We start from the raw sequence: 16254 nt of genomic DNA, 5'->3' as shown, positions 1-16254 counted from the left end.
GATTGGTACCAGATGTGGTGCTGTGGTCTCCTCTTTGTGAATGGGTAAGTATGTAGAGAATTCTTCCTGTAGCACATGGTGGCACCCAGTGGCTCTCAAAATGGGGAACCAGGTGCTGAAAAGATGGTTCAGTTCAAAGCCTTCTGCAATTCCCAAGCTGCCCATGTAAACCAGCTGCAAAAAGTGGCACATGGGTCTGAGGCTCATTTGCAGCACACACACACACACACACACACAAATAAATAAATAACCTTGGAGACAAAAAGCAAAGTTCGGGCCTCAGAGGGTCTCAGAGGCGTTGGCACATGTCTCTAGTGACTGCAGTCTCAACCTCGTCATTCTGCTACACTTCCTCATGTTAATTCTCAAAACTCTTGAGGCTAAAGTCTCTGTGAACCCGCACTCCCACCGACAACTAGAACCTGGAAGTCATGCTCAGTACTAAAATCAGGGGCCCTACTTATTTAAAGCAGGCAGCTCAGTGGACCTGTCATAACAGAGCCTGTGAAGAAGGCACGGGTGTCCCTTCCACCCTTCCAAAGAAATATGGAACATCAATTGGCGCTCCAGGGCCTCAGCCACTGCAATCTAACTCCAGATGCTTGTGCCACCTAGTGGACATGTGCAACCTTGGGCTTTCCTCATCTTTGTGCGTCTGCCTTATATAGGATCTGGAGAGTGAAACATGGGTCCTTAGGCTTCACAGACAAGTGCCTTAACCACTAAGCCATCTCCCCATCCCTGTTTGCTTCTTAGCACAGACTCTAGGCTGCACCTGCTTTTGGAGCAGTGCATAGTCCTTGCAGTCAATCCTCAATAATAAAGCTAAAGGTGAAATTCAGATAATGATTATGATCTTCCCCAAGGGCTAGAGGGCTAGCTTTTCATTTTGTTTTTCAAAAAAGATTTATTTGGGGGCTGGAGAGATGGCTTAGCGGTTAAGCACTTGCCTGTGAAGCCTATGGACCCTGGTTCGAGGCTCAATTCCCCAGGACCCATGTTAGCTAGATGCACAAGGGGGCTCACACATCTGGAGTTTGTTTGCAGTGGCTGGAGACCCTGGCACGCCCATTCTCCCTCTCTCTCTCTCTCTCTCTCTCTCTCTCTCTCTCTCTGTCTCTCTCTGCCTCTTTCTCTCTCTGTTTGTTGCTCTCAAATAAAAACCAAAAAAATAGGTTTATTTTTATTTATTTGAGACAGAGAGGGAGGGAGAATGGGGGTGTCAGGGCCTCTAGCCACTGCAAACAAACTCCAGACACATGTGCCACCATGTGCATCTGGCTTACATGGACCTTGAGAATCAAACCTGAGTTCTTAGGCTTCGCAGGCATGTGCCTTAACCATTAAGCAATCTCTCCAGCCCATGACTGGTTTTTCTGAAGGTACAGATCTGGAATTAAGCTGTATTCAGGGCAGAATTGTAAGCTTCAGTGTGACCTTCTGTAGGAGGGTCAATGATAACTTTTGGTCCTGTGAGCCCATTGTGATTCTATTTAGCAAGCAGTCCTAAGAGGCAGAAGTCCTAAGCCCCAACCTGGACTGAAAGTCAGAGAAGGGACATGGGAGTGTGCCCCAGAGTACCCGAGGCCTCCCCTGACTTCAAGGTGTTACTGAGTCCCGTGACTCTCAAGCAGCAGTTTGGCCCCTGCACTCTGCATCTCTCTTGCTTATACCACTAGTGGGTGGGGAAGAAGGTCCTTCTGAGATGCTTGGACCAGGGGACTCAGCAAAGAACAAGATGTCCAGAGAATCAGACAGAGAATTTATGACCAGAGACAGCATCCCTAAAGGATGGAGTGGACAGCACAAAGGGGGTGGGGTCTCAGAGCAAGTTAAAATAAAAGACCCTGTTGTACTTGTACCCCTCCTGTCTTCCCCTACCCCAATATACAGGTCAGTTTCTCCTGTGAGTGCAGGACGTAGGGTGGAGGTTGGAGCTCAGCTTAAAAAATGAGAATGAGCTGGGCATGGTGGCGCACGCCTTTAATCCCAGCACTCGGGAGGCAGAAGTAATTACGATCACCGTGAGTCTGAGGCCAGCCTGAGACTACATAGTGAATTCCAGGTCAACCTGGGCTAGTGTGAGACTCCACCTCAAAAACACCAAAAATTTGGGCTGGAGAGATGGCTTAGCAGTTAAGCACTTGCCTGTGAAGCCTAAGGACCCCGGTTCGAGGCTCGGTTCCCCAGGTCCCACGTTAGCCAGATGCACAAGGGGGCGCACGCGTCTGGAGTTCGTTTGCAGAGGCTGGAAGCCCTGGCGCGCCCATTCTCTCTCTCTCCCTCTATCTGTCTTTCTCCCTGTGTCTGTCACTCTCAAATGAATAAATAAATAAAAAATGAACAAAAAATAAAACAAAAATTTTAAAAAAGTAAGATCATGAAACATCTTACAATAGTTCAATACTAATATTTTTTTTCTGTCTCAAAACAGGGTCAAACTTAGTTGTTCAGAGTGTTCTCCAATGTGTGGGCTCAAGTACTCCTTCTCTAAAGTGCAATCTCTTGTATCATCCTATGGTCCTTGGAAGTCCGTACCTTTTCCAGGTCTGGTCCTGTCCCACGCAGCTGAAGGGACCCAGCTACACACACCTAGTTATGTAATTTGTCCCCCTAGAAGGCACATGATCCAGCAAACTAGTTCAGGGTCATCGATGACTTTGGAATAGTTGGGTGTCTAAGTTCAAACAACCAGATAGAAAATGCAAAGGCTGATCTGGAGAGATGGCTTAGTGGTTAAGGCACTTGCCTGCGAAGCCTAAGGACCCAGGTTCAATTCTCCAGGTCCCACGTAAGCCAGATACACATGGTGGCACATGCTTCTGGAGTTTGTTTGCAGTGGCTGGAGGCCCTGACGTGCCCCCCACTGTCCCGCTCTCTGTCTCTAATAAATCAACAAATAAATAAGAAAATGCAAAGGCTGTAAACTCCCTGACCAGAGGAGGATGGGCCAGGCAACCCAGGGGAGCACTAGTAGCAGAGCCGGCAGGACAGGACACATAGTAGGCCTGTCTTACTCAACCGTGAGCCACACTGGTCCACACTCTGCACTCAGTGGGGATGCCAGAATGCCCCCTTCTATCTGCCTCTGCCTCTGGTATGTGTGTGGGTGGGGGAGAAACTGGGTTGGGTTTGTTTCCACTGTGGTGGCATAGACGCCAAGGCCAAGGAGAGTCACCACATCCCAGGTGACTTTTTTTTTAAATTTTTTTTTAAATTTATTTATTTGAGAGCGACAGACACAGAGAGAAAGACAGATAGAGGGAGAGAGAGAGAGAGAATGGGCGCACCAGGGCTTCCAGCCTCTGCAAACTAACTCCAGACGCGTGCGCCCCCTTGTGCATCTGGCTAACGTGGGACCTGGGGAACCGAGCCTCGAACCGGGGTCCTTAGGCTTCACAGGCAAGCGCTTAACCGCTAAGCCATCTCTCCAGCCCTCCCAGGTGACTTTTGCTTTTCAGTGGCTAAAAGTATGTGTGTTGGTGAGTCCTACCTCAGGTAGTGGAAACCCCACCAGGAACTTTTGTCAGGATTATGGCATTTCCCTCCTCGGAGGTGACAAGTCCTTGTCTGATTTTTGAGGAGTAACTTACCCCTTGTACGTGGAGTTAATAACTTTGTTCTCATGTGGCAGGTGTCTGTATAACACACCTCCTGAACCTGAATTTATCTCCAAAAACAGCATCCTGGAAGGATGGAGTGGATAGGGCTTTGAGCTGGTGACTTGTGGAAGGAGGCTACGGCATCTTCCTCAGGATTCTACACATTCTCCCTGCTGCTGTGCATTCAGAGACCTTCCCAGCAGCTCCTGGAAACCAAGGACCCATGGTCATAGTCCCCAATGCACTCCCAGATGCCTCTTAAGGGCAGCGCCAAACTGCAGGATCCACTGGCTGGACACTGAGGTAAGGGCCCCAGGGGAAGCACTGTCCCGCTTTTCTAGAAGAGATCCTGACCCTGTCAGACTCCAGAGAAGTGACTTCCACAAATGAAGGAGGTGGATCCAGGGGGCTTTTGTGGCTGGAAAAGGAAGGGACAGGAAGATCTCAGAGGCCTCAGTAAGTTCCACCTTCTTCCAGGCCCTGTTCTGGATGAAAGGCACCAAAATTGCATTTGAGGAAGGAGTCTAATGACAGCATTGGAGAAATGGGGGCGGGGGGAGCTGTCTGTTCCACAAAGCTGTGTGCAAGGGAGCTTCTGGCTGTATTTCTACTGAAAAGGTATCTTGAACACTGGGTAAAACTTCAGCCTGAGAGGAGGGCACCCAGTCAGAAGCCACCCCTGTGATAAATACCTGTACCTTACAGAAAGCCACAACAGCCTAGCAGGGCCTCAGCTCCAGCCTCTGCTTCAGGGCCAGGCCTAGGATCCTCCCATAGGCATTCATCTTGCCATTGAGATCTGAATGCTGCTTCGGAGGTCCCACCAAGGGATTAAGGTCTCTGCCTAATGCCCAGGTAAGTGCCTCTGGGAACAAGTCTCTCTCTCTCTTTCACATATCATTTTTGTGGATGGGAGGACAAATCTTACTAAACGTGACAACTGTCATGTCCAGGCTGAGGTTGAGGCATCCCACAGGCATAGAGTTCTTTTGAGCCACAGTGACCTCAGATGATTTGAGAAAAGCAAAAAAAAAAAAAAAGACTCATTTTTACATCAGGGATCAAGATGCCCACAGGCTCAAAAGCAGCACTCATTGTGACGCATCACATGACTATGATATCCTATCAGGTAAGTCCTGCTCCCCCATCCCCCCACCCCCGCCCCATGAGTACTTACACCTTACTGCCTGCCCTCCTTAATCCCTGCTGGGGGTATTCAGCCCAGCCTTTCTGGTGATAGAGGCTGACAGCTGAAGATGACCACACCACCAAGATCTTCTTTGACAAGGTGATACTGGAGGGTGAGCTCAGTCACACATACTCTCCACAGCCTGGAGAAAGAGGCCACCAAGGAACAGTACCTAGTGGAGACTCTGCCCTCTGCGTGGTGACAGTACATGCAGAGTACTATCAGTGTTGAAGGAAGGAAGGGGCTGAGCCTGAAGCCTGGGGACTAAGTGCCTGCACTGACTCCCTCACTGTAGCACACACAGCCTAGGTGGGTGGTCTGGTCCAAGGCTCCACCTTGTACCTCCGTTTGCTGCCTGGATGCCCACCATCCCCCCCAGAAACATGATCCTCCCTATGTGTCTAGTATGCCCTTGTCCCCTCACCCCTTCCTTAGACTCTCAGGTTCTTCCCACTGGGTCTGAGTCCCACAATGTTCATCCATACATGATCCAGGGCTTGCTCCAGCCAACAGCATGTGGTAGAAATGATGCTATGCCCTTTCTGGAGAAGGTCTCAAGGGGTCTGTGGCTTGGCAAGACCAGAAGCCCTGCATGGCCACATACAGAAACCCCAATTAGCCTCCAGCAGCAGTCGGCAGTGCGTCCTGCTGTGCAAGATCCTACATTCTGGGGTGGTTGTTACTCAGACAAGCTAACTGATTTAGGCCTCTGAGTATTGACAGCATGCAATGTCTGCAGCATTTCTGGGCTGAGACCTATATGCAGAGGGGTTTGGGGCTCATGGCTCCTGGTCTTTCATGTCCGCTATCCCCATGGCACTGCTCTATAACTAGGATTCAGGACCTCCGGCCATGTAGCTGTCACCTAGACATAGCTCATTGGCAGCCTGTGAACACTTCCCCAGTTTGCATTCCCTCCAACAACACTCAAGCGAAGTCTGAATTCATCCCAGAACACACATGATTCATTAGTCCTTCTCCCTCTCAGCTCCACGAACTCACTCCACCCTCTCAACCTTCTCCATGGGGGCTTCCTAACAAATGCAAACTCTTAGGCACACAGCTCTTTCCCTCACATCTTCCAGGACATACCTTATGAAGTGGCCGCCAGAACAGATAACTGCTTATAAAGTGGTCCCCGTCAAGGCTCTGCATCCTTCTCCCCTTTATTTCTTTTCAGAGTACTTAGCCTAACTTGACACAGTGCTTCACAAAATCAGTCACACCACGATCCTATTGGGCTACCTCCAGGACATTGGTGTGGCCTCAGGGGAATCCTAATATCCACAGTACAACTAGATGCATTAAGAACTTGTAACGATCTATCCGGTGAATATGTCTGGCCAATCCCATCATGTGTCATTGAACTGCCCAGCTGAGGAAGCCAGCCTTGCTTACAACAATCTTCAACAAGTGGTCTGAGTGGTAAGAGGGCCAGATTTGCACATCTGAATGTGTAAAGGTGAGAGGAACAAGAAGGGAGGAAAAAGGGGGAAGAGAAAGGCGAAGTCCTCTGGCTCAGGAATGTCCCTTGCCATCAGACAGTATGGGCTAGGATGGGGAAGGAGGATGATACAAGGACAACCTCTAGGGCCTGCCCTGGACCTGGCAGTCATATACTCCACAAATACAGGAAAATTGAAATAACCCCTTGTACCCTATCTGACCACAATGGGATTAAACTGCAAATCAGCAACAAGAAAAGCTACATAGCATACACAAATTCATGGAGACTAAACAGTACACTATTGAATGATCAATGGGTCATTGGAGAAATCAAAAAGGAAATTAATATTCATAGAATCAAATGACAATGATAATTCGACATACCAAAACTTTGGACACAATGAAGGGAAGGCAGTCCTAAGAGGGAAATTTATAGCTCTAAGTGCCTATATTAAGGAATTAGAGAGTTCACAAATAAGAAATTTAATACGTCACCATTAGGCCTTAGAAAAAGAAGAACAAGGTAAATCAAAAATCAGTAGACAAGAAGAAACAATAAAGATTAGGGCAGAAATTAATGAAATGAAAACAAAATCCAAAGAATCAGTGAAACAGAGTTGGTTCTTTGAAAGGATAAGTAAGATTGATAAACCTTTAGCAAAGTTGACCAAAAGAAAGTGCCAAAAATTAATAAAATTAGAGATGAAAAAGGCACTATTACAACAGATACCAAAGAAATTCAGACAATTATATATAAGGACATACTTTAAGAATATATATACCACTAAGTTTGAAAATCTTAAAGAAATGGGTAATTTCCTTGATTCATATGACCTACCAAAATTAAATCAAGATGAGATAAACCATTTAGATAGACCTATAATGAGTACAGAGATCCAAGCAATTATATAGTCTCCCAACTAAAAAAAAAAAAGCCCAGGCTCAGATGGATTCACTTGTGAATTTTACCAGACCTTCATGGAAGAAGTAACACCACTGCTTCTCAAACTTTTCCATAAAATAGAAAAAGAAGGAATTCTACCAAACTCCTTCTATGAGGCCAGCATCACCCCCATACCAAAACCAGGCAAAGACAGAACAAAAAAAGAAAATTACAAGGCTGGGCGTGGTGGCGCATGCCTTTAATCCCAGCACTTGGGAGGCAGAGGTAGGAGGATCGCTGTGAGTTCAAGGCCACCCTGAGACTACAGAGTTAATTCCAGGTCAGCCTGGACCAGAGTGAGACCCTACCTTGAAAAAAAAAAAAAGAAGAAAATTGCAGACCAATTTCCCTCATGAACATAGATGCAAAAATTCTGAACAAAATATTAGCAAACAGAATACCAGAAATATCAAAAAGATTATTCACCCTGACCAAGTTGGCTTTTTCCCAGGGATGGAGAGATGGTTCAACATATGCAAATCAATAAATGCAATACATCATATTAATGGTCTGAAGGACAAAAGTCATATGATCATCTCATTCGATGCAGCAAAGGCATTCAACAAAATCCAACATCCTTTCATGGTAAAAAGTATTACAGAAACTGGGACTAGAAGGAACATGTCTCAACATAATAAAATCTATTTATGACAAACCTACAGCCAACATAATACTAAATGGAGAAAACTGGAAGCTTGTCCACTAAAAATCAGGAACAAGACAAGGGTGTCCACTGTCCCCACTTTTATTTACTATAGTACTGGAATTCTTAGCCAAAGCAATAAGGCAAGGGACACTCCCATGAGAATGGCTTCTATCAAGAAGACAAATGACAATAAATGTTGGAGAGGATGCAGTAAAAGGGGAACCCTTCTACACTGCTGGTGGGAATGTAATCTGGTACAGTGGTGCAGTGTGGAGGTTCTTGAAACAGAAAATAGATTTGCCATATGATCCAGCTATAGCACGCCTAGGCATATATCCTAGTGACTCTTCTCACTACCTTAGAGATACTTGCACAACCATGTTTATTGATGCTCTATTCACAATAGCTAGGAAATGGAACCAGCCTAGATGTCCCCCCACATATGAGTGGATAATGAAGATGTGGTACATCTACACAATGGAGTTCTATTCAGTGGTAAAGAAAAATGAAATTTGCAGAGAAATGGATGGATCTGGAAAGGATTATACTAAGTGAGGTAGCCCAGGCCCAAAAAGCCAAACGTCACTTGTTCTCTCTCATATGTGGATCCTAGCTACAGATGTATAGACTTGTGTGTGATCTGGGACCAAAAATCAGTAGCAGAGGCCCATAAGCTAGAAAAAGGCTATAAGAGAGGGAGGAGGGGGAAGGACTTAAGAGGATGGTACTGTATATATATATAAGTGGAAGAACAGATTATAGGGAGGGGAAAGGCCTAAGCTTATGTCAGACATGACAAGCATGATTGTGGGGTTCTGATTGTTGGGAATAGAGTTGCTAGCACACTTACTGGCAACTACTCATTTGGCTAAGCCATGGATGCGTCACAGTGAGCTCTAGCATGGGTCCATCCATTAGGAGGACCTTTAATTACCAGTGAATGATGCTTCGCACTCAGGGAATACAAGATGCAATGTCACACCTTTGCTGCTTTCTTTGTACCTTCAACGGAAGGTTGCTTCCACTATACAGCAGGTTATTATTTGGCATTATTGATTATTGATCTCTGTGCACAATGCCCTTTTTAGGTGGCAGTACTTACATGGCTAGGCCTACTCCCTCCTGCAGCAGGTGATCTTCATGGCATGAAGCCATAACTATCCTCCTCTTCCAAGTCTCATTGCAGGCAGACATGTTTCTCTGTCTGGGACCTGGTACAGCTTGATCATATTTGGATGATTCTGTCATTATGTTTGGTCATACTGCTATGTCTCCTCACTCTTGGATCACAAGGAGTCGAAGAGGTTTGGAAGTGTTAGCAAGTCTCAGCAAGACAAGGACTGTCCCATAACCTGCCCTGTCCAGGTGTGCTGAGACTCAAGATGACCAACAAGGGCAAACAGACAGGTCTTCCGTACCCATGCATGGAAATGGCACCTACTTTGTCTCTGTCTTGACTGTGACCAGATTCCACTGCAGCTCAAGGGCCCAAGAGCAAACGTCTATGACATTCAGCTCCTAGGGAATTTTAAAACTTGAGTCCACCAGGCATGGTGGCACACGCCTTTAATCCCAGCACTTGGGAGGCAGAGGTATGAAGATTGCTGTGAGTTCGAGGCCACCCTGAGACTCCATATTGAATTCCAAGTCAACCTGGGCTAGAGTGAGACACTACCTCGAAAAACCAAAAAAACTTGATTCCATGCAGAATTATTAGTAGTCAATTAGAAAACCTTTAGGAAACTGAAGGTTAAAAGTCTGGAGGTCCAATGAATCTATTTCTTGTTCCAGAGTACAGTCTATAAGCACTTTGGTGAGAAGACACAGGAAGACGTCATGAGATGTGGAGCTGGGGAGGGTCTGCCTGTGTACCCATGTGTCTATGTTTGGACAGACATACTGAAGCACACAAATTAAAGAAATATAATAGTGAAAAGTAGAAAGGAGATTTATTCCACGTGTCCACATTAGAAAGAAAAAAAAATAAATCTCTCTCTGTTTTTGTAAATTTGGGGACTATTGACCCAGAGGTCTATTTGGGGGACACTGACACGAGGTTTAGGTTTAAATAGAGGGCTAGAGGTATGCACAACTAGGCGATACTGGTCAGGGGTGACCCCACCCAGCACTGACCTGTCATTGGTCTGCTCCCAACTCCCAGTCTACCCTGCAAGTTTGTGGCACTATTTGAAATCTTTACCAAGCATACAAGTTCCTACTCTGACTTGCACCAAGATTTTGGTTCCCACTCCTCACAACCCATTTTTCTGTATAGTTAATTTTCTCACTGCTCTGAAAAATACGTAACAGAAGCAAATTAGGGACAAAGGGTTTGTTCTGGGTTATGGTTTGAGGACATGTTCCCTCATGGAAGGGAAGGCAGAGCATTTGTAGGAAAGAAGAAAGAAAAAAGGTAAATGAAGAACTCATGGTCTCCTGAAGCCTACTCCCAGGTGACAGACTTCAAGGTCACCACTGGTGGCCTGACATGTCTGGTATGTGTGATTCTGTGAGCAGGTGGGTGGATGAGATAATGTCCTGGGCTCAGAGCTGGAATGTCAGGTGCCAAGGAGGGCCCTCTTGGCAGCCTGCAGAGTGAGAGGAGGAGACCAGGGATGCTGCTTCCCTGGGAGCTAATGAGGCATGAGCAACCAGCCTTGGGGTTAGAGCAAGACATGGGTAAGATAGGCATGAGCCAGGGAAGAAGCATGGGGTAGAGTCAGCGTCCTGTGGCTACAGAACCCTGAGCCAATGGGGTCCCAGTAGGAAGCCGAGATATTCTGCAAAAGAAAGGGTCCTCAAATGGATGCTGAAAACAGGTGAGGGGACGAGCTGGGGACAGACAGGGCACCATACCAGGCTGATAGCATTGGATCAAGAGAGGGGAGAAGCCCTGGTTGAAAGAGACTGGCCAAGGGGTGGAGAGAGGGGACATCATGATGAGAAATCCAGTAAAGTAGCTCCAGTGACCTAGTGGCTCCTCCCACACTGGACACAGCGCAGCCTTGCGAAGAAATGGGAAGTGCTCTGGGTGCTAACGTGGAGGAAGTCCAGAGAGCATTGTTGAAGGAACCAAGCAGAATATAGCAGCATTCGCACCTCCTTCTCCTTTATCCATAAGACAGGGCCAGTGTGGGAGATGTATTCTCTTGTGTAACACAAAGGAACTGTGGAAGGAGATACAAGAAGCTACTAAAATGTTCCTTTTAGCAGCCTGGAGGAGCATATACTGAGCAATTCCTCTGTGTGTTTGAGCCATAGCTTCACATAACCTATCCCAACCAGGAACTAAAACTAAAAAAACTTCTAGGAAAGACTGATAACACAGCAGTGGGGTATGCCTAGCTCTGGGCTTGGGCCTGATAGATGATGAGCAAATCCCTCCTAGTCTGTGAGGAGCCTCCACACCGCATGCCCAGTGGGGAGAAGGTACCTTCACCCCCACACTCAGAGTCGCTTTGTCCCCTTTTGGGGTCTGAGCCCACACAGTATTTTTCTCACTCAGTCTTCCAAGATTCCAGCCGCCTAAAGCAGTGTGCTGTGAACTGAAATACTGACATGGTTTCCACCTCAGTAGGGGCTGTTAAATGAGCCCCCACCCAGGCACAAGGCTGCCCTGTCTCACAGGCACTAATGCATGCATCATAATGGGGTCACAAGAGCTTCCTAAAGGGTCCGGTGACTCTGGCCAGCCTTCTAGCTGTTATGTGCACACGAGGGCATGTCTACAGCCCAGAAGTCACACAATCACAGGAATAAATAGCATTAGAGAGTGCTACTGGTGTGGGCCCGACCTCATCTGCCCAAATGACCTTACCCCTTTAAGTCTGCTCTGGGAAACAGAAGCCTAGCGATCACAAATAGGTCACCTCAGATGAGCCTCTTTCAGATGAGCAAAGCTGGCATGTCACACTTAGGCAAGCCCTCTGCAGAGTGCTTGTTGAAATTGCAGCCCCCTCACCCCACGGTCACACTTCAAAACCAAAAATTGTTTTAGGGTTTCAGACTCCAGAACAGAAGATCACCGGAGCATTCTGCTGGCTGTAATTTCTAAACAAGTAAATATGAGTCTCCTTGATGTCCTGGAGTAAAAAAGAAGAGACAGAGTTCATTTTTGTGAGAGTAAAACGTGTCCTTGAGGCCCAATGCTAGAGCACAGGGGAGATGTGCTCAGCTGTGATTGGTGGGATTGTAGCTCTGACCTCACCATGAGCCCCTGTGAGGTAACAAGCAACCTCATGCATATAAGGGCTTGGCCCAGGTGGGAGCTTTCTGGGTAGCTCGCATGTTAGTCCCTTTGCTGAGTTGGGGTTTCCCCACCTTGTGTATGGAGTGATAAGGACAGTGGTCTGGGCGGGCCCCATGGCCACTTTCCCTGGTGAGAACAGCCTGAAGAGGCAGTACAGGATCAAGCAAATCATAGGCAAGGGTGCCACCAGCCAAGTCATTCTGGCCGAACACCGCCTCACAGGGATGCCGGTGGCTGTCAAGATTATGACAAACGAAGCAAAGAACCTCCGCCACATTTATTCCGAAGTGGGGATAATGGAAGGGCTGAGACACAGCAACATCGTCAGGGTCTTCCAGATTCTGGTAACGCCCCGTCATCTTCACATCGTCCTGGAGTACGCGGAGGGAGGAGACCTGAGACGTCGGATCAGGCTGACTGGCAGGCTGCAGGAGCAAGAGGCACAGAGGGTATTTAGGCAAATCGTCGACGCCGTGCATTACTGCCACCAACGTGGCATTGCGCATCGTGACATCAAAACAAGCAATATTTTACTTGATGGAGAGGGCAATGCAAAACTCAGTGACTTTGGCCTGGCCACCAAGTGCAAACCTGGTAAGCGGCTGCAGAGGCGCTGTGGAACTTACTCATTTATCCCCCCGGAAATCTTCTGCACTGGCCCCTACGACGGCATGAAGGTGGACGTGTGGAGCGTGGGGGTTGTGCTCTTTCACATCATCACGGGGTACTGCCCCTTCAGAGGGAAAAGCTATAAAGAGCTGAAGCAGCAGATCTGCCAGGGAACCTATGAGATTCCAACTTTTGTTTCCAAAGACATACAAGACCTCATAGGTAAACTACTAACAATTGATGCAGGGGAGAGACCCACCTTGGGTGAAATTATTGAGTACCCATGGCTAAAACAAGGAAAGGAACTGCCTGCCAGAGGACCAAGTGAGATCGACACAAACCATCCTGACCCCAGCTTATTAGCTGTACTGTCCCTCATGGGATATGACCTTCATAAGATCCGGAAGTCCCTGCAAAAACGAGAGTATGATGAGTACATGGGGACATACCTGATGCTAGAACAGCAGGCAGAAGAAAAGCCCAGGCACGAGGAACCAGAGATGCCCAGGTACCCACTGGTGACACCATGCCCTACCCCTGTTGATCACTACACCAGTCCTACACCCCTGAAAGGACAGTAAGTTTTCCATCCCTGAATCACATCACCTTGTCTGCGAAACATCCCATGCCTGAAGAAGAAATATCAGCCAGTCAAAAGATACACAGAAGCACCTCCAGGTCTGACATTGCCCTAGGCTGCCCAGACAGTGAGACCCCCCATTAAGATCCCAGCCAACACAAGTGGTGCTGTGGCTGGCCCTATGGAGAGAAGTAACAAGGTCTATGAAAAAACATCCCTCCTCTGGGGGTCACCTCCTCAAGTGACACCAGCCAGGCCATCCAACACGACACCTGACTGGAAGCTAGTGAGGAGGATGAGGACATGCTGCTTAAGACTCTGCTACTGCCTGTCATTTGCAAATCTCAAGCAAAAGGGATAGAATAGGAATGAAGACCAAGAATCCCCATTTGCAGATGACCTGATCCTCTACTTAAAAGCTCCTGAGGACTCCACTTGAAACCTCTTAGACCCAACAAACACCCCAACTTTATCACACAACTGTATTTTTTCTATACATAAACTACAAACTTGTTGAGAAATAAATCATGGAAAAAAGCATTCATAATAAGATGTTTTTCAGAGACCCTACAAATAAACCTTAACAAACTGGCAAATTCCTCTACTGGAGTGTGGTTGTTTGAATCAGATGTCCTTCATAAACTCATATGTTTTTATAACTTCTAATAAGTAGGACCCACAATGACAAATAGATGCCCACCAACCAGAAGATGCCAGACTCAAAAAGAAAAATGCTACATGTTTTCTCTCATGTGCAGAATCTAGACTTAAAGAGTGTGTTCCTGTGTGTGTGTGTGTGTGTGTGTGTGTGTGTGTGTGTGTGTGTAGGTCATGAAATATAAGGAACTGTGAGAGTAGGGAAACAGATAAATGAAGAGGGACAAGGTGTCAAATGTAGAAGGCAATAGAATACATATGACACACAAAAAACTGGAAAACACTTGGACAAAAAGGACAAGCAAGAAGAGAGAGGAAAGGTGGAGCAGGACAGAGGGAAGGGGGCTGGAAGAAGATAGTACAATAACATGTATGTAGGAAAATGCCACCATGAAGCCCATTACTGTGGGCACTATGTTTAAAAGCTCACAAAATACTGATCCTTAGAAATGCAGTGTATCATATCATTGATGTAAAAGGCTCAGAAAAAACAAATTTATCCAGATACAAAATACATTAGTGGGGCTGGAGAAATGGCATAGCAGTTAAGGTGTTTACCTGTAAAGCCTAAGGACCTTGGTTCAATTCCCCAGGATCCATGTAAGCCAGATGCACAAGGGGGTACATGCGTCTGGAGTTTGTTTGCAGTGGCTAGAGGCCCTGGTGTGCCCCATTCTCTCTTTCTATCTGCCTCTCCCTCTCTCTCAAATAAATAAAAATTTTTTTAAAAAAAAAAGAAAATACATGGGCTAGAGAGATGGCTTAGCAGTTAAGGCATTTGCCTGCAAAGCCAAAGGATCACAGTTCAATTCCCCAGTACCCACATAAGCCAGATGCACAAGGGGGTGCATGCATCTGGAGTTCATTTGCAGTGGCTGGATGCCCTGGCACACCCATTCTCTCCCCACCCCTCTTTCACTCTCCCAAATAAATAAATAAAATATATTTTTTAAAAAGAAAAGAAAATACATTAATGATTGTCAAGCAATGGGGTGATCAGTATAGAGTCGATTACTAGGTAGTTTATAAGGAGATGAGGATTTCTATGGGAGCACATAAATTTTTCTAAATTAAATTCACCAAAATCATGCCAGCAATTGCATTTTAACTAGTTCTTTGTTTTCCAACCATCGACTCTAAGCTCTCAAAGGACACATGTCTTACTCATCTTTGTAATGCCTCAGGGCCCAGCATGATGAGACTGTATGATAGACAGCCTAGACATAGTTGCAGGCCCAGGTCCTCTCAGACATGTGAGGTGCCTAAGCACCTGCTTAGAACGTTTACTCCCTGGCCTCCTTACTCTTACACAGGCATGGGAACATACAGCTGTCTATAAGATGTCAAGTGTGGACATGGGGAAAGAGTGGAGACGGGCAACCATGAGGTCACAGGTCTCATGAGGATATACAACCATTTCTGAGGATTTGGCTTACATGCCTGGGAATGTAATCATCAACTTGGGCCGATGTCTCTTTAAGTCTATATCCTCCTCATCCTGTTTTGTCACTGGACATGAGTAGCCAAAAGGGCATCTTAACATTAACGGTGACTACACACGGCAAGGGTGGAGCAGAAGAGCTGTCAATATATCCAACTGACTTTGCACTGAATGCTGACTGTGTGCCAGGCACCGATGGCTTCTTTGATTTAATTGATTCCATCTTCACAACAATCCTACAGAGAAGTGTCCCCATTATTATCATTTGCAGATGACAATATTCAGGGCTTAGAAGGGCTAAGCAACATGACCAGGTTACAGAGCAAATCAATGGCCAGATTTCAGCATCGGCAGCCACCCCGGAGGTGACTCCCTTAACACTGTCAGTGCACTGCCTCTCATTATGGTCACATTCTGCACAGACTTAGGTCTGGCAGGTGAGTGAGTGGTCAGAGAAGAGGTGAAAAGGAGGTGCAAGGGTCTAATTTTTATTCCAGGTCCAGTAGGAGACAATGCCCATGTCTCCTCACTTGACAGGGATACATCTGTGAAGAGGAAGATGTCCAACTGCTGAATGAAGAGGAGATTACATGGGATAGAGGTGGGGTCCCGATCTGACTTTAAACATGGGGAATGACAAGTTAGAAGGGAATCTGAGTCAGGCAGTCATTACAAATGATGTGAGGGCATGGTGTGGAGAGCTAGGTAGGACACTAAGATTCATATCAGTTGATTTATTACCAGACACAAGATGTGATTGGTAGACAAATCTGATGTCTTGGCAAAGAACAGCCATCATCATTCATTCATTCAATCATATTGAAACAATCACAAACAAGAATCACTATAGCCCCAAGACTGTGATCAACATGTGCTGCAGATTCAGCAAACT

At 46.5% G+C, this 16254-nt stretch overlaps 1 protein-coding gene across 1 annotated transcript; it reads left to right on the top strand.

Annotated features, from left to right (window-relative positions):
* The first annotated feature begins 12188 nt into the window (after nucleotides 1-12188).
* On the top strand, nucleotides 12189-13265 carry LOC101595625 (putative sperm motility kinase W). The gene has a single exon (XM_004656517.2). It carries the CDS (start codon nucleotides 12189-12191, stop codon nucleotides 13263-13265), a length of 1077 nt encoding a protein of 358 aa, XP_004656574.2.
* Nucleotides 13266-16254: the final 2989 nt, after the last annotated feature.

The sequence above is a fragment of the Jaculus jaculus genome, chromosome 2, assembly GCF_020740685.1.
Source record: "Jaculus jaculus isolate mJacJac1 chromosome 2, mJacJac1.mat.Y.cur, whole genome shotgun sequence".
Classification (NCBI taxonomy): Eukaryota; Metazoa; Chordata; class Mammalia; order Rodentia; family Dipodidae; genus Jaculus; species Jaculus jaculus.
This window is presented reverse-complemented; position numbering and strand designations above follow the sequence as displayed.

Bases quoted from the DNA above. Each gene is read 5' to 3' on its own strand.
- LOC101595625 (XM_004656517.2), top strand. From the start codon at position 12,189: ATGGCCACTTTCCCTGGTGAGAACAGCCTGAAGAGGCAGTACAGGATC.